At 42.6% G+C, this 24,462-nt stretch overlaps 1 protein-coding gene across 3 annotated transcripts in view; it reads left to right on the top strand.

Moving 5' to 3' along the window:
* CCDC85A (coiled-coil domain containing 85A) overlaps positions 1 to 19,712 on the top strand; it is an 81,281-nt gene extending 61,569 nt beyond the window's left edge. The window contains exons 3-5 of one of the 3 annotated variants that reach the window (XM_074908351.1): positions 977 to 1,053; positions 10,469 to 10,588; positions 17,691 to 19,712. In XM_074908351.1, the coding sequence (XP_074764452.1) occupies positions 977 to 1,053; positions 10,469 to 10,588; positions 17,691 to 17,780 (287 nt within the window). In that variant the 3' untranslated portion in view covers positions 17,781 to 19,712. The remainder of the gene's footprint in view (positions 1 to 976; positions 1,054 to 10,468; positions 10,589 to 17,690) is intronic. The other 2 variants (XM_074908437.1, XM_074908500.1) reach the window with 2 other exon arrangements.
* The last annotated feature ends 4,750 nt before the right edge of the window (positions 19,713 to 24,462 follow it).

Here is a 24,462-nt window from a genome sequence, read left to right on the forward strand (position 1 = left end):
TAGACACAGGACTTCAATACCAGAAATTCAGTGTGGCCCAAGAAGTGATACACAATAATAAAGCTCTTGGATGCTTTTAGGGATGGATCACTCCTCTACTTCTCTTACATAAAGCTCTTGGGAACAGAGCAGACTAGAAGTGACTTATATTCTTTGTTATCAACCAAATTATCTTACAAAGGTCAGTGAGGTTACTTGTGAATAGAGTGGGAGTCTTTTGCTCCTCAACTAAGCCTGCACAGCAAAGCAGCGTGGCAAGGGCATGTCCTAGTAGAGTACTGCCCTAGTGTGCGTGGGGTGAGGAGAACTTGCCGTGAGCAGCGCTGTGCCGGACCGTCATGCTATCAGCCAGGCTCCAAACCCCCTCAGGGGCCTGGGGACACAAGTCTGGTTTCCAGCACCGGCTCAAGCTGTGACAACATTGCCCTAGCAGAAGCTGAGGCTTGAGCCTGCGTGCTGGCCAGTGGCTGTATTCTCTGCAGGGAGAGATGATGGCTCGTGGGGGGAGGCTGCCCGTGTGCCACTGGGCCTCTGCTGGGCTGTGTGGAGGGGCCTCTTTGACTGCCTCTTCCTGCAGAAGACTGTCTTCTCTTTCTGGACTTTTCAGTGGTGACTTGGTGAGATAATGCATTACTCTCATGGCGTATTTCCAAGATACAGTACAAGCTCACAGAACTCAGGGGATGGGTTGGAAGAGCTCAAGTCTGTGTTGCCTTTCTGTTAGATACCCTGTGTCTTGAGAAGGGACCGACTTAAAGCGCAGCAGTTTAGATTGAAAAGCGCCGAGGAATTGGATTCATTCTAGTGTCAGCATTATCTGCACTGCCCTAGAGAGGACCAGAGCTGAATGTTTAACGGACATTTGAGAGAGGCAATCTGCTGTGAGTACAAGTCAGAATGTAGCACAGGCTCTGACACTAGTAAACACAAGCAGATCTCTGTGGATAATACGAGTTTTTTTCTTTTTGATTTTTAGAACCAACCTTGTCCTATGTTAGGCAGCTGGAGGCAAGAGTAAGACAGCTGGAGGAGGAAAATCGCATGCTGCCCCAGGTGGGTGACTTCTGTTGGTGGGAACAGTAGCCAGCAGGTAGACAGCAACGCTTGAGTCTTCGTGCTTGAGACAAAATCAGTATTGTCATTTGATGTTACTGCATTGGAACATTCGGGCTGATCATTTGGATAACCAGAGGCACTCATATCTGTTTGTTCATCTGGATGTGATTGAGTGGGGTATTTATTTAAGGCTCTAACAATGCTTTCATTAATTTTTCTCCTTTCCAGGTGTTGATACCTTGGTAAGAAAAGTTCACTGGAAGCCACTGCTTATAATTAATTAATTTAAGGGTTGAAAATCGCAGTGAACTGACCCTTTACATTCTGGTTTTATTCCAAGAGCTTCTTGTTATTAAAGTATCAAGTACTTTTTGTAGTTAACCAAAATATTTTGCTCTAAAAATGCAAATGTTTTAAGTAATAATAATAATAGGATTATATTTTTCTCCTATTTTAAGGAATATATTAGATACATAAATGCAAGATGGAAATTAAATTGAATAAATAAGCAAATATACAGTTAAAGGTTTTCCCAGTATGTTGTTAAGAACAAAAAATTTTGAAGTTCTTTAAGAAGGAATCAAAGACACTTTCAATTTTTTGTGTATAGACATACATACCAAAGCATGTTTCTATTATATTTTGTTAAGTAATCCCTAAAAAAGTCCATAAAGTCTCGAAATGAAGCTGCCCACCAGAAGAAAAAAGAATTGCACTTTGCTAAAATCAACCACTAGTTTAAATGATGACATCAGTCTGAAGAAGAAAAGTGCTTTTTATTGAATTTAGCACTGTTATTTGAATGTAATGATCCAAGATAGCAGTGAAATGTAGTAAGAAATCAAATCCACTGGGTCAGATTTATTTATTTGTATAAGCTAAGATTAGCTAGAAGATCTGAGTCCCAGGTTAACAATTTCCTTAAGGCAGATTTTAAGTAAAGTGTGATGGCTTTTTTTCCTTGCCTATAATATGACAGTTGGAAGGTCCTCTAGAGCTCTCGTTTAGCTAAGCCTGACTTGCTAGGTGACCTTGAGCAATTTATGTAACTTCGCTGTACCCTAATTTTTTGATCTGGAAAAGAAGGACAGCAAGAATGGTTAAATGTCTGTCCGTTAACATGTATACAGTCTTCAGTAGGAAAGGTTGATCTTCAGTGATGAAGAATATTATTCTCTTGTCCAGAACGGCATTCAGGGAAATGTTAACAAACCTGCCTGAAAAATACAGACCTGGTTTGTCTGGAACAGCACTGGGGGTTAAACTGTGCAGAACATTCTTTGTGGGCAAAATCTTTAGAAGTGGCCGTATGTTTTATTTGCCTGGGGTTTGAGGCACTCAGGTGGAGAACCCTGAACTGCATTACCAGATCTTGCCAGAGACTGGAACACCCACATTGTGAATGTTGAGTTCATTGAAAATATCTTAGATGGGGTGCCAAAACCAGAAAATAGCACTTGCGAAAATAGCACCTAAGCCCGTAGCTGTTCCAAAAGTAATTGTAACAAAATGTGCTGATTGTGGGGTTTGAAGGGGAAGAACTAGGTGAGAAAGCCTGCAAACTGCTTTTTGTTTTGAAATGTGCAGGTCAGAGTTTGTTTTATGTTTGGTTTTGTTGGCACAGGGATCTGTAGCAGAGTTCTGAAAAATCTCCTAATATCTCTGGATACTTGAAGAAATAATGAGTGACAAGGATTCATGATTCCTGATGTATCTTGTTCACCTTTCCTCCTTAAGAAAGTCATTGCTTTGGGGAGAGGAGGGAAGTGTAGACACCAAGCTTATTCCGACTGAGCATTCGATTATCTTGGCATTACACTTGCATGAGTTCATTTGGGGGGTTTGTTTTTCCTGTGAGTAACACCTTGGACATGCTGTCAGTGGTGATCAGGCCCCATCACAAAAACAAGGATGCAGGATGGAAATGCATAAGCTCCTGGCACTGGTTCGATTCCATTTAATGGGAGGAATGGGAGTTTGTTGGGCATTAAGCCAAACCAAGTGCTTTTGACAAATCAGCTGAAAATATACGATGAGCTCCACAACTGATGAAGGTTTTTGGCACAGCTCTTACTCAGTTGAAGTGTTGTGTCTTAAAATTTCAGCTTCAGTAAGAGAGTGCCTTTTGCTTTTTGCAAAGCCCCTCTTTGATGGCGTACTGGAGCACCGGGAGGGTTGGGCAGTTGCAGGACTGCATTTAGTATGACACAGGTGACGACTCGCACTCATGAGTGCAACACCTCTGCTAGGTCTTTACTGAAGAGTCCTTGCCTTGCTTTCTGAGGCTTTTTTCTCTCCTCCTGCCATGCTTTTCTTGTTTTTCCCCTCTGCTTTCAATATCCTTTCTTTTCCCCCTTTTCTGCTTGTGTCACTCATGAAGATGCACTGGCACATTTGTTGACACTCTCTTCAAATAAATCACTCCTTTCATTTATCACTTAGCTGTGGTTCTTTTCCAATTTCTTTAGCTTTGCTTGTCTCCTTCCATACATATTAGTTTTCTTTTCAAAACCTCACAGACCTCTAATGTAAAGGTTTTATTAATATTTAGTGGCAAGAACATTTCCAGAGAAAATGGTTTTAAGTGCTGCCATCGCTGTTCAAATGGAATCCAAGTTTGAGTTCACTCTGCTTCACTGAAGAGCTTCTTTGTCAGGGGAAGTGCAGTATCACCACTGAGTCAATATTTGAGTTTGATCAGGTAATAGGAAAGGTATAAAAAATGCGCATATTCACTTAAACCTATTAATGTCTCTTCCTGTGCTGCACAGTTGTTCTGGTGGTGGTTTATAGCATAGTAGTGGGTTTAAGAGTTATGAGAAGCCATGGATGGGTTATAAGGTTTGCTGTGTTGGTGAGAGCTGTAATTAGCTGGGGTTTTTTTTATAGTTGTTGTTCTTGTTTTCTTTCTCTCAGATAGCATGTAGCAAGATATGATCCAGACCCATTTAGTTTCTGGCCACGAATATGATTTTTGTGCAAGAAAGCAGATACTTTCCAAGATTTATGGTATGCAGCTGGTTATTCCATTGAGAATGCCAAAGCATGCCGTCTGCACCCGAGACGAGGGGTGTGCAGTGCACTGGTGCTTCTCAAACACTCGGGTAGGTAAGGCTGCGTGACAGCAGTGTGTGGAGGCAAAAGGATTTGAGCCAGAACATTTCTGGTTTGCTAGATGGATTTCAAGCCAGAGTAGTTCCCCTGTGGGGCTGGGACAGGAAAGCTCTCTGCAGCACGTGGGCTCTGGCAGTGCCACTGCCTTCTGCTGCCTCAAAATGAACATGAAAATACAGCATCACTGGGGATGGAGTTTTGCTGCTAACATAAAAAAGCCCCAACATGATACTATGGGCAGTGCTCTAGCCAGAATGTAGTGCCTGCACATGTTATAATGAAGATACTCAGCAGTAATTAAGAAAACATGTAGGGACCAAACAATGGATTTGGATCCCGGTTACAGCTTCCTGAGCTGGGACAGATGTTATGTCAGTGAGTAACTCAGCTAACTGCAAACAGGAGTGTCCTCCCAGACTTGACGTGGTGCCTAACTGCTATCCCTGCCTTATGCTGAGGGAAGCAAGATCAGGATCTGGCATCCTCATGTCAACTAACTGAAGATATCCCTGAATTTTCACAGGGGTAGTGTTTCAGGGTTGATCAGCTCAGCTGAAGTGTTGTGGGAAAGTGGGCATCTGTCATGTAATGACAGTGAATGCATTTGTAAAAGATATACTTGGCAAGACACCCAATTTAAATTGCTTTAGCTTTTATTTGTTTCATGGGAGGAGGGAACAAGAGGCAGTGATGGAGAACTGTCAGACATTTCCCCCCCCCACAACTCTTTGTCCTTGTAATTTAGCTTTACCTTTTAATGATAGGGAAGGGAAGTATTGCCAGGATGCCACTTTGTGAGTGAACAAACTGCATGGGTCAGTGGGGCCAGAGGCTGGGTGTGGGGAGCTGAGCTCCTGGCTTCCACCACATGCAGCACCAAAGCCACGAGGCAGGTGTGGTGCAGGGCTGAGTGGGAGCCCTTCTGCTCCTTCTCACATGGTCTTTTCTGCCTGTTTCCTCATTCCTCCTTTTACAAGTCTTTCGGTCCTTTTCCATATCTTTTTGTCATTTCTCTTTCTATTCTGCTGTTGCTTCAGGCAGTTTTTTAGGTTTTGCATCCTTGCTAGCCTTTTCCAGTCCTGGTACCTTTAAGTCTGAAATGGCAGGCAGGGCCCTTAGGCACACACTAGTGTATTTTTAAGCACTTCCACACTTTCCATTTCCCTCTTTCTTCCCCCTTCCATTGGATTATCACATTTTATTTTAACCCATCTCCAGATCTTTCAGAAATGTTTTTGCTGAGATCCATGGTTTTTATTTTCCTTTTGCATGGCATGGTTTTAGTTCTAAATCTAATTAGAAGATGAGAACTGTTTGGTTAGTATTTCTGTTGTAAAATCTGTGTCACTCACAGTCCAGTAATGTTTGTCTCCTCCCTTCCATAGTGTGTAGAAGAATGGAGAATCCTTCAACCAAATGTAATTAAAACCCATTGAACAAACCTGTGTTACCTAATCATGTCATCAAATATTTGCTGAATGTAAATCAGCAGCATCTGCCTGCCCGGTTCTTTCATGTGCTCTCATCCTCAGTTTGAATTCATAGGTCATTAATGGAGGTTACAACAGCTGAGGTTCTGAGCAGAGTCTTTGTCTCAGGGTGTCTTGAGCATAGTGCTTCCCTCTTGGTTGGCATAGGCAGGCTGAATGGTGAGAGCTTATGGGCTTGGCGTTACCACGATACAAATTCAAGAAAAACCTGGTGTACAAAAAGAATTGCAGTTCAGAGAGGAAGACAGATTTATTTTTTTTTCCCCAAGTAGTTTCCAAAAGCCTGAAATTACTTTGTACTCATGATTTTTTAGTAGAGTCTGCTGAATCTTGCAGATTTTAAATAGCAGTGGTCTTTATATGTGTGGCCTCCCAAGATTTGGAGGTGCTGCAGCCCAGGACCTTCTTCTCTTACACGTTCATTAGCAAAAGAGGTTTTTATGAAGGGCTTGCCACAAATAGTTGTTTCTGAAGGTGTGTATCCAGCAAAGGTTCTGGCCACTCAGACATCTGAGTGTGCCTCAAATATGCTATGAAGATATGTGGATTTTGGCTGCACTGTGCAGAAGTAGAGGTTTCTGCTGAGGTCTCTGAGAAGAGGAATTATGGTGAATAACTGTAGCATTTTAAAATTGTGTATTTTAATTGACAGGAATATTCTCTAAAAAAATTGTTGCCATTTTGTTTAGTGCATTATTATTATTCCAGCAGAGCAACATACTGCAGTTTATTGCTTTCTGTTTTTCCTTTCTCCTGCCTGTTTGAAACAAGCTGACAAACACAGCCTGTGTTTTCTTCGAGCTAATGGGGAAATTGAGGGCTGGGGAAATGAGAAAAAAGCTTTGACAATCAGGTAGTGATTGAACTGGTGTGGCAGTTCCCCAGCAGGAAGGATATGCTTCCCAGTAAACCACTTGCCTCTGGGATAAAAGGCTGCTGGAGAATGAGGTCTTGTGCATTTGCGGAGGTAGGTCTCCGATGGTGAGTGAACAGAGCAGTGCCCAGTGGACAGGAAAATCGTGTTCGCTCAGAAGCTTTAGTGAGGTGACTGCAAGTGTCCTTGGGGCAGAGATGGACTGTGGGTTTTTTTCTCTTTGGCTATCCCTGCGTGCCACGGGGAGGTTGCATGTCAGGCAGCAAGCAGCATGCTTCCTCCGGAGGGGCTGGCAGATAAACTGCCAGTGACAAGCTGTACAGTGTGCTTTGCACTACAGTGGTTTTCATTCATGACTGTCCTTAACAGTATGGATTGAAAAAATGATGTTTTCTCCTGGCTCAAGTACAAAGTCTCATGTTTAGCTTTCTCCATCAAAGAATACCCTGTTGTACACAGGGGTCTTTATTCTGAGTGTGACCAGGGTACAGGGCAGGGTTTGCCTCTGGTGCTATGAGAGAATGGCCTGAGTATCCTTAACATTTTGAATGTGAGGGAGATACTAAATTTCCATTCATCTCGGGTTTTGTTATGTGATATTATGGGGTTGAGTCAGATTTCCTGTGCTTTGTATTCACTAGAGTTGTGCGTTGGCATTAGCTATTTTGTAGATTTACTTCCAACAGAAAATAGATCTGCACATTTAGTGATTGCACTCTCATCTTTGTGGCAAAATGTACATGGGAATATTATATAGGTTTTACCTGCTTCAGACAATGTGTTTTCTGCAGTAGTGTAATCCACACAGAGTATGCATTAGACTGAGGAGGCAAAGTGCAAATTGTGCTGTGGCTTGGTCTCAAGGGCTAGGAGGGGCAGTAGGGAAGGTTGGCAGTGCCAGGTGAGCGAAGAAGTAAATTATTTCTCAGGTGTTGAAGTTGTGCAGCACTGTTTATTCAAAATTCCTCAAGATGTTGAAAGTTAATACAGATTTCGCCGTTATGGAGCCATGACTTCATCCCCTCTGTCTGACTTGGTTCCACTTCCACAGCTTTGTTACTGGATAATAAATGAAAAGATTTGTCCAAAACATGTGGACACACGAGATGCCTACTTGGAGTGGCTGAATGCAAGTGCTCTGCGTGGAATCTGAGAAGAGGAGCAAGGGAATAGGATTTGTCCTCCCATTCTCAAGGTCCTGCTCGGGATCCAGCTGTAATGTGAGTTGGGCAGTGGCAGAGAAGGGACTCGGTGAAGGAAACGCAGGTCAGGTTTTGGTAGAAGGTTAAACCTTGCTGTGCTCCCCACTGGCAAGCAGCAGCTGTGGTGATAGGTCTGAAAAGCCCCCTTTTCTACTCTCCTCAGGCACCTTGTTTTCAGACACTGCCATTTTGGCGAAGTGCCTTTTCCTCTTGTTTTGCTTCACTGCCTCAGAAACTTGTAATGCAGTCGGTAGTGCTCGAGTGTCTTCAGGCACACAGGGCTTGCTGAGGAACAGGAGGCTGGTCCCATCCCCATCATCTGCTGGGATAAGCTTCCTCCAAAGAAGGCTGGAGCTGTACTGCCTCTGTGGAGTGGCCTCACCTGAGATAAGATCCTGAGCTGAAAGATGGGACTTCAGGACTGTAATACTTGCCTTATTTTTTAAGAAAAGCTTATGTCTCTTATCAAGGACAGAGGGAGGAGGGAGAAAGATGTCCACGGGACAACCACTAATTTTCAGTTTCCTACCAACATGTGTTGAGAACGCTGTCTGCTTAAAGCAGAGTGTTCCCAGCAAGTTTCTTATTCTCATGAAGGGAGACAAAAATGTGCTGCATATGGCACAGATGAGGCTGTGGGGGACAGCTACCTGGAGAAAGGCCTGAACTCAGACAGAGGCACAGTTTTCAGGACTCCTGAATTTTCTCATATTCAAGGAGGATTTAGATGTACCATCTCTACTAATTTTCCCAGTGTTTTAATAGCAATATTTATATTTTACATTCGGAACTGACGAAAATCTTTGCTGGCCCCCGAGTCAGTAAAGAAATAGAATACTCTGACTAATAAAAAAACCAAAGCTGACTGAAGGAATTTACCCTTAACCAGAATTGCTCCAATCTGCTTTATTAACCCTTTTCCTTCCTCTTTCATTAACTTTCCCAAAGTACACCATTAAGTATGCCCAACCACTAAGGGATCTATAAATCCTTTCCAAACAAAAAGAAGGCCTAAACCTCCCCCCATACATAACAACAAACTGATAACAGCCATTGCTGTGGAAAGTGGTAGGACTGCACCCTCCCCCAGTGCGTGCTGGTATTGTCAGCCTGGGAGCCTCATTAGTGCCCAGCCTTGTGGTTTACGCTGCATCCCTTGCTCAGCAGGAGGGCAGCCCTGGAAGACAAGTTCACGTACCACATGGGGTTTCATCTTCAGACTCAAGGTACCTTTTCCGTGGGGTTCGCAGATGCAGCATTCTCATTGTTTTAAATTGGTTTTTGTGGTTTTTTGAGGTTCAGTCCTGCAGACGATTGCTGGGTTTGAGTCTTAACGCATTCAGTAGTCACCAGGGTTCTCTCTGTGATGTGCCCCTTGGCAGGGCTGTGAGCTGCACATTCTGGGTTACTGAGGCCTGGGCATATCCTGGTGAAGTCATGCACAGCATATAAACTTGCTTTGGACCGGGGTGATTTTCAATTAAACGTTTTCAGGCAGACTGGATCTGTGAAGTTTAGCCTGATGTCATCTCTCTGTGCCCTTTTTCTCCCACACCCACCTTCATCTTTCCTATTGTTTAGATTATAGACACCCCCAAAAAGACTGCAGAGTTCTGTGTGCTTGCTCAGCGGGGCAAATTAGTGCACATCAGGGCACTGATTCTGATCAGAGGCTCTTTCCACTGTCATTATTTTTCCTTCAGAAATGCATTTCCCACACATTCCAGCAGGAATTACTGCTAGATTGTTTCTTAATGTTTCCTACAGTGTTTCTTACTCTGAAAGAAGGGAACTTTCCATCTCTCAGTCTTTGAAATGTTTTTCTTCTTTGGGTTTTTTTTGGTTGTTTTTTTTTTTTTTTGAAACAAAATTTGGCATGGAGAATGACAGTGAAGAGGAGGTCAGGTTGAAAGCACCTGGGAAACATCTACTTGGGCCATCTCTGTCGCTGCAGCTATCACATTGCTGTCCATGAATGCAGCAGGGGTATTTTTAGCACTCCTCCGAAGCAGGCTGCTTGCTCAGGTTACCACAGCACTGCAGTTGCTCCAGGAGATGCTTTACATCCTGCAAAGTTTGAGGTGATTGAGCTGTAAGAGTGTAGGTGGCTTGCATTTGTTTGGCAGTGTCCTGAAGAACCTTTCCAGGTGTTCACCGGGAGGAAAAAACCCCTGAGGTTGCCACTGTTGGGTATAAATTGAGATCTCGCAGGCAAGTGGGAGGACATGCCCTCACCCCAGAGCAGCCAGAGGCAGAGAAGGAGTGAGCTGGCAGCCTGGAGCTCCTGCCTCCTTCCCTGGTCAGCTGCGGCTTGGCTTGTGTTGCAAACCCTGCAGCAACGTTTAAAAATGTGAGTTTTGTTGAAGGAACAACCTCCAGAATTACTGGGATAAAATTAGACATTCTCAAGACCTTCCTCTGGAGTTAAAATCATCTCAACCTCGCAGGACTTTTGTGAGGCAATGTACATAGATAAGAAATTTTATTACTACATCCTGATTTTCCAGATAGACACCCTTGAGGGCCAGAGTGTTTGGGTGACGCTCAACAGTAGCAATTGAGCTGCCTCACCTGGATCTTGACTACTGTGGCACAGAAAGAGGGGGACTTTGGAGTAAAACATGCCTTCAGTGCTTCTCAGCCTTTTTAAACAGAACGATAAATAATTGACATCTGTTTTAATTAGTTACCAACCCTTTTCTTTATTAAATAGTTTTCAATTTTTTGCAAAGGATCCCATTAGGATGCCAGGAGGGGCGGAGGGGAGTTACTGCTCTGCCAACGAGCCAGCTAGCGTCAGTGGACATGGCTCAGCCTCTCAGCAGTCTGACTCAGTGGTAAATGCGCTGAAGGTAACGCTTCTCCGGTACAGTCCATGCAAAACGTCGTGTCTGTTACTCAACACGTGTCGTATTGTCCTGGCAACATTCCTGTGGACACCACTGGGATGTTACTGTCATGAGCGGGATTGTTTTTCTGTTTGTCACTCATTGCATCTGTGGACTTTGTGTTTCTCGGGGCAGGGATCCAGCCCTTACAATGGGGGTGATGCCAGCTGTAGCTGCTCTCCAAATTACTTACACTTGTACAGTTTTTCTTTGAAGCTGAAAGTGGTGTTTTTCTGAATAAGGAAGTCTTTCTGCTTCATCTAGGATGCATATTTGTTCTCCAGTGGAACATAATGGATTCCTGTAACCCATGCAGAGATAAATACTGTAATGCAAATTTAAAGACGATGCACATGGTATATTTGTAATAAAATAGCAGAACTTTGGACTGAAGACCATGCATCATGATCCCAAGGTCAGTGTTGAAACTTCTTTGAGGGTAGATGTGATTTACTCTGAAGTCAGGGTTGGATTGCCAAGACCTGTGTTGCATTGATAAACAGCGTTTGACACAATCAGAGGGGCAGATTTTCGAGTTCTATGTCAACAATGAGACTGTTGCAATTAAAGAAACCCAGAAAGCTGTTACAAGAGCAGTGGGTTGTCAGATGGTCTGAATCAGCGAGTGGCTGAGTTCATTGTCCCACAGCAGCATGGGTGTCAGCTCTGTCTGTGCCCCTCCGGAGAGGATTAAAAGCTGATGGTGAGCTGAGCAGAGAGCAGGGACTCTGTATTCCTGTCTCCTAATGCTGGCTCTGACATGATTGCTTTCTGGTGTTTTGTGCACGTCTTCTCTCCTGTACTTCAGTCATTAGCTCAACTGCTTTAATATTAATTTGGTTCAGTGGGTGTTATTCCCCACCTATAGAGATGTTGCAGGGACACACTGGTTACTTGGCGGGGGCAGGTTTGCACTCCTTCACGGGAGATCTGGAAGGGACTTTTGTAGACATTTGCTCTGGTTTTGAGCTTCATGGAGATGCACAGAGCTCAGTAATGCTGTTGACTTGCCTGGACATCAGAGTTTATGCGCAGGGTGATTATCTTCCACGTGGCTGAGTGGCATTGACTTCTCCTCTTTGAAGCCTGGGGAAATAGGTTTATGCAAGTGAACTGTGCACAAATTACAGCAATCAGATCCCTTCTTGTAACATAAAACCTGGGCGCGGAGCTTCACCGCAACCACCTCGCCTGTTTTTCTGGCATTCGAAGGAGAGAAGCAGGAGCAGGGTGCTTGAACCCCTCCCCACACAATTGCAGGTCCCCTCTGTAATTGCCACCCTGGCCACATCCCCACCAGCAGCACTGGTGCCCCTGCGTGCGCTGGCCTCACCCTTGTTCAGGAGCAGTGTGACGTTCCTGGCTGCTGACGAGTGCCTGCTTCAGCAGTGCTCAAGGTCCTGGGCCCATCTCCCATATCCTTCACCTGCTGCCCTCTAGAAAATAAAGCTATGCCAAGAAATTTTGTCAAGAGATCATGCATAATTATCCAAAAAAGTCTTTTGTAGTTCTCTGAAAATACCCACTGGCAAAGGCGCTTCCCTGAACAGAACATTTAACAACATGCATTTGACAACCTGTAATAGCTGCTTGGTGTAAGTGAAATATTTGAACAATGGCCGATACCTTGGTTGCTGAAATGGACTGATTAGAAATACACAGAATTTAGTTGAGTATGATGTGAAAGCTCAGCTTTTAGTTTGCTAGGAGGTGTTGCAGCAGGCAGGAATAGATGTAAATGATACTGTTCTATTCAAAATGGAAAGTGAGCTGTCAGCTAAACAGACTGCCCGACCTTCCCCATCCCCAGCCAGAAGCAGGCCCTGCTGTTTCCCAGAGTGAGGCATATGGGCTTGATCCTGCCTTTTTGGGGAGTGAAGAGCTCTCACTTGCATCGCTTAGCAGAATCAGATGCAGGAGGAAGAACAAGCCAAAGTAAGGAGCCTGCTTTTCTTTATAAATGTGGCAATTTGGAATTCCTGAAAAAAAAAAAAAAGTCTCTTACAAAATCTCACTGTTAGTGCAATCCTCTTCTGCACAGCAAGAAATCTAAAGAGCAGGAATGTTTTTAAAGGGAGAGATCCATAAGAAAACAGCAGGAGGTCATTGCTAAAAATAGTCCTGTTTTTTTTTTCCCTGAGTAATGAGGAGACTTTTTTTTAAAAAAAAAAATTGCCTGTGAATCTCCCGCTGGCTGAGGCAGTGGTGAAAGAGAGAAGCGCTTTACCATGCAGCTGGTCTGATAAAGGCTCTTCCGTGGCCTGATCCATCGTCCAGGGTGGTTGAAAGAAGAAATTGCCACGTGTGTCCTCTGCCATGCCTGAGCCTTGGTGATCTTTCCCCCCTCACCAGTGGGTATGGGATTATTCCCTACAGGCAAGTGGCATCACTAGGGATGCAGAAGTAGTTATTTCATAAGGCAGGATATGTTTGTTTCTTTTTGCAAGTTGTATATGACCTGACTGCATGCTTGTGCATGGAGCTGTGCATACTTGACACAGGTTTGTTTTGCAGAGCAGGGTTTCTGTTTACAGAATGACAATCCTTACCTCCTCTGACTGTCTGAGTAACCAAGGGCACAGGCTTACGTGTGAAACTTGCACTGGGTTTTCCTATCCTGAGTTCAGTGTCACCTACTGGAAGCTCCACTATGCCATCTACAAATTAAATTGAGGTCTGCTTTAGTCAAAGACAAGGTCTGAGGCCAAGTGTAGGTATAGCTGCAGAAAAATAAGTGTTCTGTGGTGGCCAGCAGGTCAGGCAAGAAGATTTAACAATCTCTCCGGCCCTGAAATCCAGAGCCCCGTAATCGGTCTAATGATCTATAAATGCAATCAGTCAGTTTAATATGCATGCCCATACTCTGGAAGGACCCATGAAAGCTTAGATATACTACGGTTCTTATTTGTGGCTGCTAAAACAAATTTGTAAAATAAAATTTCCTTTTTCTTTTTTTTTTTTTTTTTTTTAACATACTCTTGTCTTGGAAGCTTGGAAAAATATAAATCAGCAGGCTGTTAAAGACCTACCACTACCTTAGTGAGGCAGAAAAAGCTGTTGCTGGAGAAATGTGCAGTGTTAAGTTTAAGGTGCTTAATTTTATATTCCATATTGAGCTTGGAAACACCTGAGGATGTAAAGTATTTTTTAAATGCTGACAATGTGCCCTTGAAGATTTGATATGGAAATTGTCAATTACTGTAATGCAATTACTGTTTTATTAGGAACACTATAATTTTAACATGTTGGTCGGTATTGACCAGAAAAATCTATGTATGATAATATATCTGGGATAAAATACTGTATGACTCAGCTGACCTGAATTTATCCCTCTTAAGAATAACATTTGGCAAGTGTGATGAAGTCAGGCAGCCTCAGTTTCCCTATCAGTACAGAGGCACCTCTGTATCTTTTTGCCCTCATTATGGCTTTGCAATTTATGGGTAAAAAAGCAGTTTCTAACTAATACATATTTAATAGTTATCTATAAAAGTTATTGTGATGTATGTAATGCCACTTCACTTCTAAAATGTGCTAACATACTAAATTTGTCATCAATTCATTTTTGTAAATCCCAAATATATACTTGTGTTCTGCCTTGTCTCTTTGTTCCCCAGCCATTCAAAGCTCTGCCGCTGTCATTGGAACACTACTTTTTCTTCTGACTTTCATCATCTATCTCTGATTTGACTACTGATACATTATTATACTTTTAAAACAGTTGGTTTTTCCTTTCTGGTTTTATTTTTTCTTACATTCATCTAGTCCATGTTAAAAGTACAGTGCATTTGTGATAAACTAATTATGATGTTTCTTTTCTTTTGCATTTTCATTGCAGTTTCTGCCAGTTTGTAGCTCACTGTTTAGCTGCAGCTTTATGCGCTGTGGGTGTTTTACATGAAACTTCTGATGTGGCATCATTTTGCCTGTGAAAACAGTGGAATGACAAGCTTCATTTTGGACTCTTATAATTTTGGTACATAGTCTTGATTGGTACCAAAATGCAATTTGGATGTATAATTGACATTGTAGGAATGTTATGGTGTTACATGATCATGCTGATATTTTATTAAGATAATGGATGTGAGAATTCTCTCCTCAGGATGTGCATATGGTCTTGGTACCACCTTATCAACAACGTCTTGGGGAATGTTTTTGCTTTTTATTTATATACTTACATTGCCTTAGGAAAACGTAGCAATATGTAGCAGCAGGTTTGGAGGTCGTTTATGATGTATTAGTGAGCTTGGAGGTAATTTCAAAGAATGTTTGGATTAAGTCTGGAGGGTTGTTCTTCAGGATTTCCCTCAGGCTACTGGTAAGTTTTGTTCACGGGGCTGCAGCACGCTCATGTGGGCTGGGAGCCAAAGGCAGGATGGGATGTGCCTTGTGGGCATGGTGGGGTGGCTGGGCCAGAGGGGTCAGGGACCCTAGAGATCTCCACGAGTATTTCGTGCTGCACATGAAGTACCATGGGCCTCAAATGCCACCACAAGCAGCTGGTGACATAGCTGCTCTCATCTGCAGTTAGGGTGCAGGTTTCTCCCTGGCTTCCGGGGAGATTTCCGTCCTTTCACTCCGGCCTATCAGAAGTAAGCTGGAAATGAATCACCATGACTGTACGGTCAATCTCATAGCTGTCCTTTATTCAGTCAAGGTTTCTGCTGAAATTTTGATGGAAGTTTTTGGTACTGGGCTTTTTACTCTGTCATAACTATTAAAAACACATTCAGGAATGCTTAAGTATTACATGTGCTTTTGAGTGCTTGTAAACACAGAGTAATTCCATTAGTGCTGCTTGTGACAAGTCAGTGTTGAACTAGCGAACTGAGAAGAAAACAGCCCTATATGCAAATCCAAAATGCAAATACAATGCAGAGGGCCAAATAAACACGTGCGCAGAAGGCAGCAATGTGTACAGCTCTGACTCTGCAAAGAACTGTACATATGCCAGCACAAAAGGAGAGTGTGGTGATAAATCTGCAAAGATTTAGTCTACATCTCCCTGTGTTTCTGAAAAAGGAGGCAAATAAAATTACTGAGATGCCTTTGAGACCCAAGTATCTGTTGCACTGGTATGCACGAGCAAAAGTGGTTCCTGATAAAGATTTCTCTGCTTCCCACCCATAAAAATAGCATGAGTATTCCTTGTCGATTCCCACCTTGTCAATTCTGCTTAGGATGTCTGCTTTCCAGGGCTGTTTTGTATGTGTTTGTCCCTTCCTAGCAAGAAGAGGTTATTTGTTCAGCTAGAAATAAAGGACTTTGGGAAGTGTCACCTTTTAGTTTATTACTGTGTCAGCATCAGCTGCTTGGTAAATATTGTCTAATGTTTATTGACCAGAAAAATTGTTGAAAGGCATATGTAGGTACAATGTGACTTCTCACAAAAGCTATCCAAGAGACATTTTTGATAATATTAAGTTAGGAAAATCAGCAACCAAACATTGGAAAGAAATGCCTGTCTCATCATATCCAGCCCTCCACCATTTCTGATGGCTCAGCCATAGGCATCTGATTCGAGAGGTTTCAGTGAAAAACCATTTTTCATGCTTTCACCAAGGCACAGTGTTTGACAAAACAGCAAACAGAGCTAAAACACATGCATATTTTTATGATGATAACTTCTGATTTCAGGCTGCCAGATTCTGCTCATACAGAAAGTTTGCAGGGTTTGGGTTATGCCCACCCATTAGTATTAAAGACAGTTCTCTTCAAAGGACTTTGTTCGTCCCTGTTTAATGACTGTAGTCTTATTGCTTCCAATCTGGGAATATTTCTGTTTTTCATTATTATACTCCGTTTTTTTCAGCAGAGGCTCAGATGAGCTGGATTATTTTCCCATCTCTTGCACAGAATAACAGTAGGACCTTGGGGTTGTTCTACCTTTGCTCATCAGCTGTAGCAACTGTCTTTTCAGGCTGTTGACTTCCCAGGATCCAGCTGCTTTGTGTTTATTTAGTTCCAGCTAATGCAGTCTCTGTTCACTTCTGGGCTTTAGGCACTGGTAAAACACAAATAGTAAATGATGACAATGGAAAGCAGTTTTTGCCTTTCTTGACAATCATACCATTATTGGTCCAGAGATTAATGAGTGGTTTTGTAGCAGTTATACTTCAGCTGGTTGCTAGTTGATTGTTATTAAACAGAAATAATCTTAACTTGCAAAACACAGCATGGTGGTAGTCGCCACTCTTGTTTCTGGTGGCCACAGGAAGAGATGCCTGATGGTACGACACAAGCTACTGATTCTCCTGCTTATAATTGCTCAATCTTTTTATAAATCATTATAAAGTACTCCCTAAGGTTCAGGGTGGGGTCGGGGGGGCTATAACTTCTCATCATTTTCATTTCCCTCACTGTAACATGGATGTTATGCCATCATGAATGGAAACAGACGTGAGTACGAGGAAGGAAACATTTATGACATACAGTGCACACTAAGAAAAGAATTTCTAACTTCTAGTTGTAGATTTTGCTCTGGTTCAATGAAACACACAAGCACATACAGATCAGCGACTACATGCACAAGGCCTCTGATCTCAAGGAAGAACAAAAAAAAGAAACACTTTTAATGCCTTGCTTGATTTTAAGAGAACAAGTGAATTCTTTGAGAAAGAGAACTGGTGCGTGCTTTTTAAACTGGAAATGTTTAGACTCCTGGTCTGAGCTTTGAGCTTCTGAATTATGTTCTGCAAGAGATGGGGTTTGGGAAATGGTTGAAGGGAGTTTCAGTTGAGACCTTCAGTCTTGTATCTGTCATTTACCTTTCAGTAAATGCCTTCAGTCTTGTATCTGAAGCATAAAATATCCTGGTGATGCACGTGCTAGTTCATTTGTCTCCGTTTTTAATCATTTTTACCTAGAAGCATGTGCTTTCTGTGTTCAGAAGAAATGTTGTATCCCTTGAGAAATATTCTCTTCTCCTGTTGTGTGTCCCTCCCCTCTGTCCTACTGTGCTGCATGGTCTGTGTAATGAACACGTGGTGTTTCCAGATGCATGTCTACATGAACGCCAGCACATCTTTAACTGGTGATAATGAGATCTTTCCATCCCTCCCTTTAGGTTGTGTGGAGGAAACTTGGAGATGCTGCAGGGTCGTGCCCTGGAATTAGACAACATTTGTCAGGAAATCAGTATAAGGGACCTATGTAAAAGGCCCTGAGCAAGTCCTCTCTCTGAAGAGAAAGAGTTTGAACTGCCCATGAGAGAGAAAGGGCCGACTGTCCACAGCGACTTCCCAGCTGACAGCAGGGTGTCTGTATGCACTGCAAGAGGCTTTGTTGGAAACTCACAGAAAGGTCTGTCAGAGGAGCCGTGTTGTCTTTGTTCCCCAAATACTGCTCTTTCGATATACTGGCTCGTCACATGCTGCCGCCGCATCGTCACTTCAACACACCATATTTAGAAGCACTGAGGTATTTCCATCCTAACGAAAAGATAATTGGGATTCTGCAGAAAGTTACATGAAAAAGGTTTTATTTTGGTTAGTTAACAGTGAATTTCTAGTAAGTGTGAATGAGTTTTTCACTGGATTTAACAGAGGTTTTTCACCAGACTGGAGAGATGTTGATAAACTGTGCCTTTGGTCTCCGCAGTTTTGAGAAAGCACTTCTTAGTAACTCACACTTCAGTCTGTAAAGTATCAGTTAATGGTGCTTAGGCAATTTCCAGATGATTTTTTTGCTTTGGTAGAATACCTGCCTTTGGAGGTGCTAAAAGACCATAAAGTCTCCTAACCAGCCAGTAGTGTAGCATAACTACAGTACTTGTAGTGAAACACAATTTCTTTCTAAATGAAAGTAAAGATAGCTTTCTTTTCAATTCACTTTGATGCACATCTTCTGAAGACATGTACGATGTTCGCAGCCCTTTAATGAACAGAATACTTAGGTGTCACTATTACAGGTATCAATTCAGAATTCCCATCAGATTTTTTTTCGGAAAGTATTTTCCAATTGTCAGGATGCTAATTTCTACTCTTTAATTTAGAGACATGCTGGTTTATTTAACAAGAGTCTATAAAGATCTAAAAGATTGCACTGCATTCTAAAAAAGCTTTTTCTTGCCACTGTAGTGTTCTTTCAAAGAAAATGGTTTTATTACACTCAGAGCATGTCTTTCATTATTATGAGGCAGAAAGCTCTTGTTCAGATTGCCTGAGATTTGACCAGACGGCGCCGTAGATGTGCTTAGTTTATTTTTATCTATGTGTATGATACTAGTTGTGTGTATTGAATTGCAATGATAGGTATTTTGTGTATATCTAAAAGCAATGATAGTTTCATGTATGAATGTGCAACAGGCTTGTGACTGAATGCTGTTGCTTAACTTTTTACCATAGCTGAGCATCAAAAAGACTAATAAAAGTTTAAAAAAAAATAAAATAGGAATGCAACAATTCCTGTGTTTCTGGTTTGTTCTCGGTTACTAAGATTTGAGCCCCAGTCAGAACCTCTGTTTTCTCTGAGCTTGCAACATGCTGCTGTATTCGTGGGCTACTTGCAGTGGAATGTAGCTTGGTTGCTGTACAATCTTCTGTTATATAGGAGTATGATGTAAATCTGCTAACTGTCTTCAGGAAAAGTGTGTTAATTTGCAGCAGTAATTATACTGGTTTCTGTTGTTATTTTTACTTGGTACCATTCGATGTAAGACCTCTGATCCAGCCTTGCTTTCTTGGGCAAAACTCCTGCTCACTTTGTCTCCTTGAGTTGGAAATGCAGAATCCAGCCTTCCATTTTGAAACATTGCACTCTTGCATAATTTCTTATATATAACCCAGCTCAAACAGTTGTCTGTTATCTTTACATGTTGTTTTCTCCCATACATACTGTTTGCATAGTTAAACTTTGATTGTTGTATTCCTATATCTCTCTCTATATATGTATGAAAAAATGTAAAACATGTACTTGTGCCTGCAGTATGTATGTGCAGGGGCTAATATGAGGGACACTGGTCTTTTGACACTCTACACTTGTGTAAATTTTGATACTGTATTAAAACTATTTTTTTACAGTTCTGCATACAATTGGGTATCAAGTATATGTGTTCATCTTAGCAATGGTAATAAATTATAGAATCTCACTGTTGTTTGCTCTCCTTTAATGACAGAAACCATGAGGTGCTTGGGCTCACATGCATCTTGCTTTGAAGGAGCCACTTGAAATGTTTCCTCCTTGCTTGAGAAATTAGCTGCATGTTCAGTTTTTCTGCAGTTGTTTTAAAACATCCCAGATACCTGGAATTGCTTTTCTCTTTGGTGCTAAAGGAGGTAGCTACTTTATGTGTTCTGTGTAGACAGCAGGGTGCCATGAGGCAGCTCCAGGTTGCCAGTAACCACTTGCCCCAGATGCGATGTGTTAAGTCGGCAGCTGTGCTGGCTGCAAGGGCAGCCCCCCTACACCTGTTCGGGGCCCTTTTCCTGCCTCTTCTGCAGCAGTGCAGCTGTGAAGTGAGGATGGGGTCACATGGAGCTCCTGGAACTGTTTTACTCAGGTAAGAGATGCAGGAGTGTTTGGGGTACGGGGGGAGGCTGGCTGTGTTATACTGTGTGTTGGTGGTCTCCTGTGGCCACTACACTTCTGCCTCAGGAGCAGGCTCCCTCCTCTTTCTGTGTGTCAAGAAAAAGGCAGCAAGAAGGCTGCCTGTTATTGCTTGTGCTAGGGAGCAGAAAACTGGCAATAAATTTTCTGGAAAAATAAATACTTAGTACAATCAATATCTTGAAGCTAATAAATCCTGTGGGGGCTCCTAAAAATGCAGCTTACTAAGAGGAGAAAGTGGGCATGTGTGGAAAAGAGGGTCAGTGCTCTTGTAGCCTGCTGATATGTCTCTGCACTAATGAATAAAAATTGCTGTAGTAGTTATGGACCTTCATCTCGTCTGTCTTGCTTTCTGCCCATACGGTTAAGCATGTTTCAGTAAAATGTAATTGCGCCAAGCCTCATGGACTCCTCGTTCAGTTGTTTTTAGCATAACGCTCCTTCAGTAGAAAATTTGCACACCTTGTTACAGGGCCATTCTCAGCTTCTGAGCTGAGCATGAATGAGCTGTAAAAATCACCATGCGAGTGAATTTTAAATAGCGCTTGCGTGGTGGATGGAGTGGATTTTACATTGTGGAGTGGAGAAAAGCTGCTTTGTTCAAGGGTTGGAAGGTAAAGAATAGTAGTTTGTTTTTCAGCAAGTGAATGGTTTCAGTAGAGCCCATTCCCCAAAGGTTGCAGTTGATGGACATGTTTATGAACACAGCCTGCTGTGCCCTTTCTTCATGTTTTGAGCTCAGGCAGCCCAAACAGCCTCTGTGGTGTGGGGACAGCACCCGGCCCTGGGCTCCTTTGTGCTGCCTGAGCCTCCCAAACACCAAATGCCGTGCAGGCTTTCCATGTTGCTGTTGGGTGCCTCCCCAACAAATCCCCCTCTTACCAGGGCACTGGTTTGTCTAATTCTTTATGTGGTTTTGAGGTAATGTGATGTGAACTCTTTATACTGATCTCACCAGTTTGATACAGAAGAAAGTGGCTCAGCCACTTTTTTTTCCCCATCTGAAAGTGCGGAAAAAAGCTTGATGAGACTGTCCTTCATTTTGAATTCCTGCAGAATGGACTGGCAAATGCAGCTGCCAGGTATATAATGCCAAGACCTCCTTATATCTCCACACTTGTGTTTTCCAGGCTCAGGTGAACCACATATGCAGGGACCCCAGCCATGAACATCCCTAAGCCAGCAACTAGCTCTGCAACTCTGCCTGTCCAGAAACCTGGAGGTAAGAACAGCTGGCTCGATAGTAGCTCTGCCTGGATTTAATAAATAGAGGTTCTGCATTATTTAATCAACCAGCGAACAGGCATTTGCTGGGCTGCCTCATGGTTATGGCGCTTTCTAGCACATGCAGTCAGGCCCAGAAGGGAATCACAAGATGGCGTTTGCTAGAGCTGGCAACTCACATCTGATCTATGCAGTATTTGGAGCGAGGGGGGAGGACAAACAGCAAAAGGAGGAAAGAGCAAGTAATATTGCTAGTAATTAATAAAAAAAACCCCAACCAACTAAACAAAACCCAAACCAAACCTCTTTCCCCCCCTCCTTGGTGACTTCAGACTCTTCATGTTTGGCTTTTTTTCATCCCGGAAATAGCATGGTGTGATTTTCAGTAGTATGGCTGAGATTTTCAATATGTGGAAGACAAACTTTTGATGTTACAAAAAGCCAAATAGTGGGGCCACTTCACAAGAGGAAAAGGCTTATTAACACTACCTGGGATGCTCTTGGGCACTTCTGCTGGCTTTGGTGGAGGGTTAGATAAATAAAAAATGGTAGTGTGGATGAAAAAACAAAGTTTTACATAGTCTTAAATAAAAATACCATGTTTAAAAACTTAAGAGATAATGTGTACTAGAGTAATAAACCTTACTTGAATTTATCTTAATTGAGAAAACTCAGACATGTCTAAGGGAATAATTAGAAAACAGGAATATTCACAGGCAATGATGAAAATAAATAAAAGCATAGCATCTTCTGATAGTGATGCTGGCTGTGCTGGAGCCAGGCTATGGGTAGCTCCAGCCTTATCCAAGTGTTAGTGGATCTTATGCTACTGGCTGGTGGGGAAGGACCCCAGGGACTTCATTACATGCTTCTATCTGAAATGGCTTCCTAAACACCTGATTCACAAAGAAGAGCCAAAATAATAATAATGAATTATTATATTTGTTTGAACATGATAATTACTATCCAGTTGAATAAGATCTTCAGTGCACTGGCCATGGCCCTGAAGTTTGAAGTTTCTTTGGTGTGTTTTTCTCCACTAATGTGAAAAGGTTAAAGTAAATTGTTAAAATAATTTATGTATAAGTCTTCGGATGGAAAAAGTAAAGGAAAAATTCACATTTAGAATCCATACCCAGACTCTGTAAAGAAAAAAGGATAAAGAGAAGGGGGGTGGGGACTGGGACCTGTCTTGCCAGGATCCAGGCTGCAGGTGAATCTTTTTCAGCATTTAGGTGACTAGTGGTGCAACCCATTCATTATGCAACTCACCTGTGTGTAGGGCAATCATGGAGGCCTGAGAGAAAAGCTGTGTGAGCAAGAAGATGATTTAACATGTTCACATGTGATTTGATTTTTATCTTATTTTTATCATTGCTCTTGATAAATGCCAGGAGACAGTGTTGGCCTGTGGGCAGTTGTTCCCTGGGTCTGAAGGCCTCAGCTGTAGTGCAGGAGGGGGTTGATGGCATGGGTTTTCTTTTCCAGGAAGTTTTGAAAGTCCCTTGTGATACAGGGACATCTTGGCTCAGGCGAGTGTGCTGAGCCCTGTTAAACCATAGCATCGCTCAGGCCTTAAGTGTAAAGGGCAGAGAGTGAAAGGGAAGCTCTCTTTGGATTTGAGGTGGCCTTTCAAATTAGAATCTGGTTTGTTGTCGGAGGGGTGGGAATTGGCCTGAACATCAGTCTTTGGTGTGGGGCTCTGGAGCCGCTCTGTTTTCACAGGTGTTGGACTTCATAAGAGAGGAAATACACAATCTAAAAATACATTATTTTTATCAACCTGCTGAAGGGGAAGTGTTCCCAGACTGCTGCATGTGCCCATTTAGAAAGCCCCAGAGCACCTCAGAGCCTACCCTACACAACCTTGAAAATCCCAGGAAAAGCACACCATGAAACACGGAAACGTTTCCATGGGAACTGTTCTGCTAATAAAATGGACCAATAACACAAATGATAACAGGTCCCCATTTCTGCACCAAACTACAAATGGTGAACACTACAAAGGGAGCCAGTAAAGAGCAGCAGTGTAAATCATCGGAACTGCTAAATTAGGCTCATGTGTACCTCTCCACAAAAAGCACAAGTATATAAACAAAGCCCGAGGGGGGGGGGGCAGATCATTGTAATTATAGCACATCCAGCCAACATAAACCCCATGGATTGTGTGAAATCAGGTTTGTTCTGCTGATACGCAGCAGGAAACCCTGTAGCAGATCAAATACATTCAGGGAGGCTGTCTTGCTAATTGCTGCTCCTGGCTGAGCCAAAGCAAACTATTTAGACAAAGGAGAGAATTCACTTTTTATTTAGTATTAATTATGAAATAGCATGTCTGTATGGGCTTCACAATGACACTACATTTCCTGGGGGGGAGGGGAAAAAAAAAAGTTCTAATCCTCTGAAATGGAGAATTAACCCCTTGCTTCAGGCTGGAACCCCAACGTGTGCTTACAGTTGAGTGCAAGATGAATAATGTCTTGAATAAGGCCTTTCCTTCCATCACAGCAGATGATGAAACTCATTTTAAAGCCTTCTTTACAAGCATTTTGGTATGTTCTCACCTTAACACTGATGTTAAAGCAATGCATTCTTTTCCTTCTGTTGTGACTTTCACACTTCCTCTTGGTTTTTATTTTTTTAAGCCTATTAGGGCCATTGTGCCATGTCCCTTTGGCTTTTCACTAAAGGTTCTGGAGTTTTGCACTGGGTATTTTGAGGCTTGGATGCATCACTTGGGCACGCTCACTTTGTGCTGCCAACAGCCTACCAAACATTGACTGGAGGTTTTATTTGCTTCCTATCCTCTTCTCCTGCAGTATGCAAGTGGTGTCTTAGAGCAGCTTAGTTGAATATTTGTAGCCATGGAAAAATAAAACTGAAGTTGGCAGGGAAGAAGTTATGGCACTGAGTGCCAGACATGAGTTCTTCCCATGCTTGGTTAACCACCTTCCACGTTTGGGCAGCAGGGCTGGAGTCACTGATGTTCAGGTCAAGTGGTTGCGTGGACCAATAGAAAAGGGGAGCCATGACGAACTTAAAAGTTTGTGCAGTCACGTTTGTAGGAA

This window comes from Athene noctua, chromosome 1, assembly GCF_965140245.1.
Source record: "Athene noctua chromosome 1, bAthNoc1.hap1.1, whole genome shotgun sequence".
Lineage (NCBI taxonomy): Eukaryota > Metazoa > Chordata > Aves > Strigiformes > Strigidae > Athene > Athene noctua.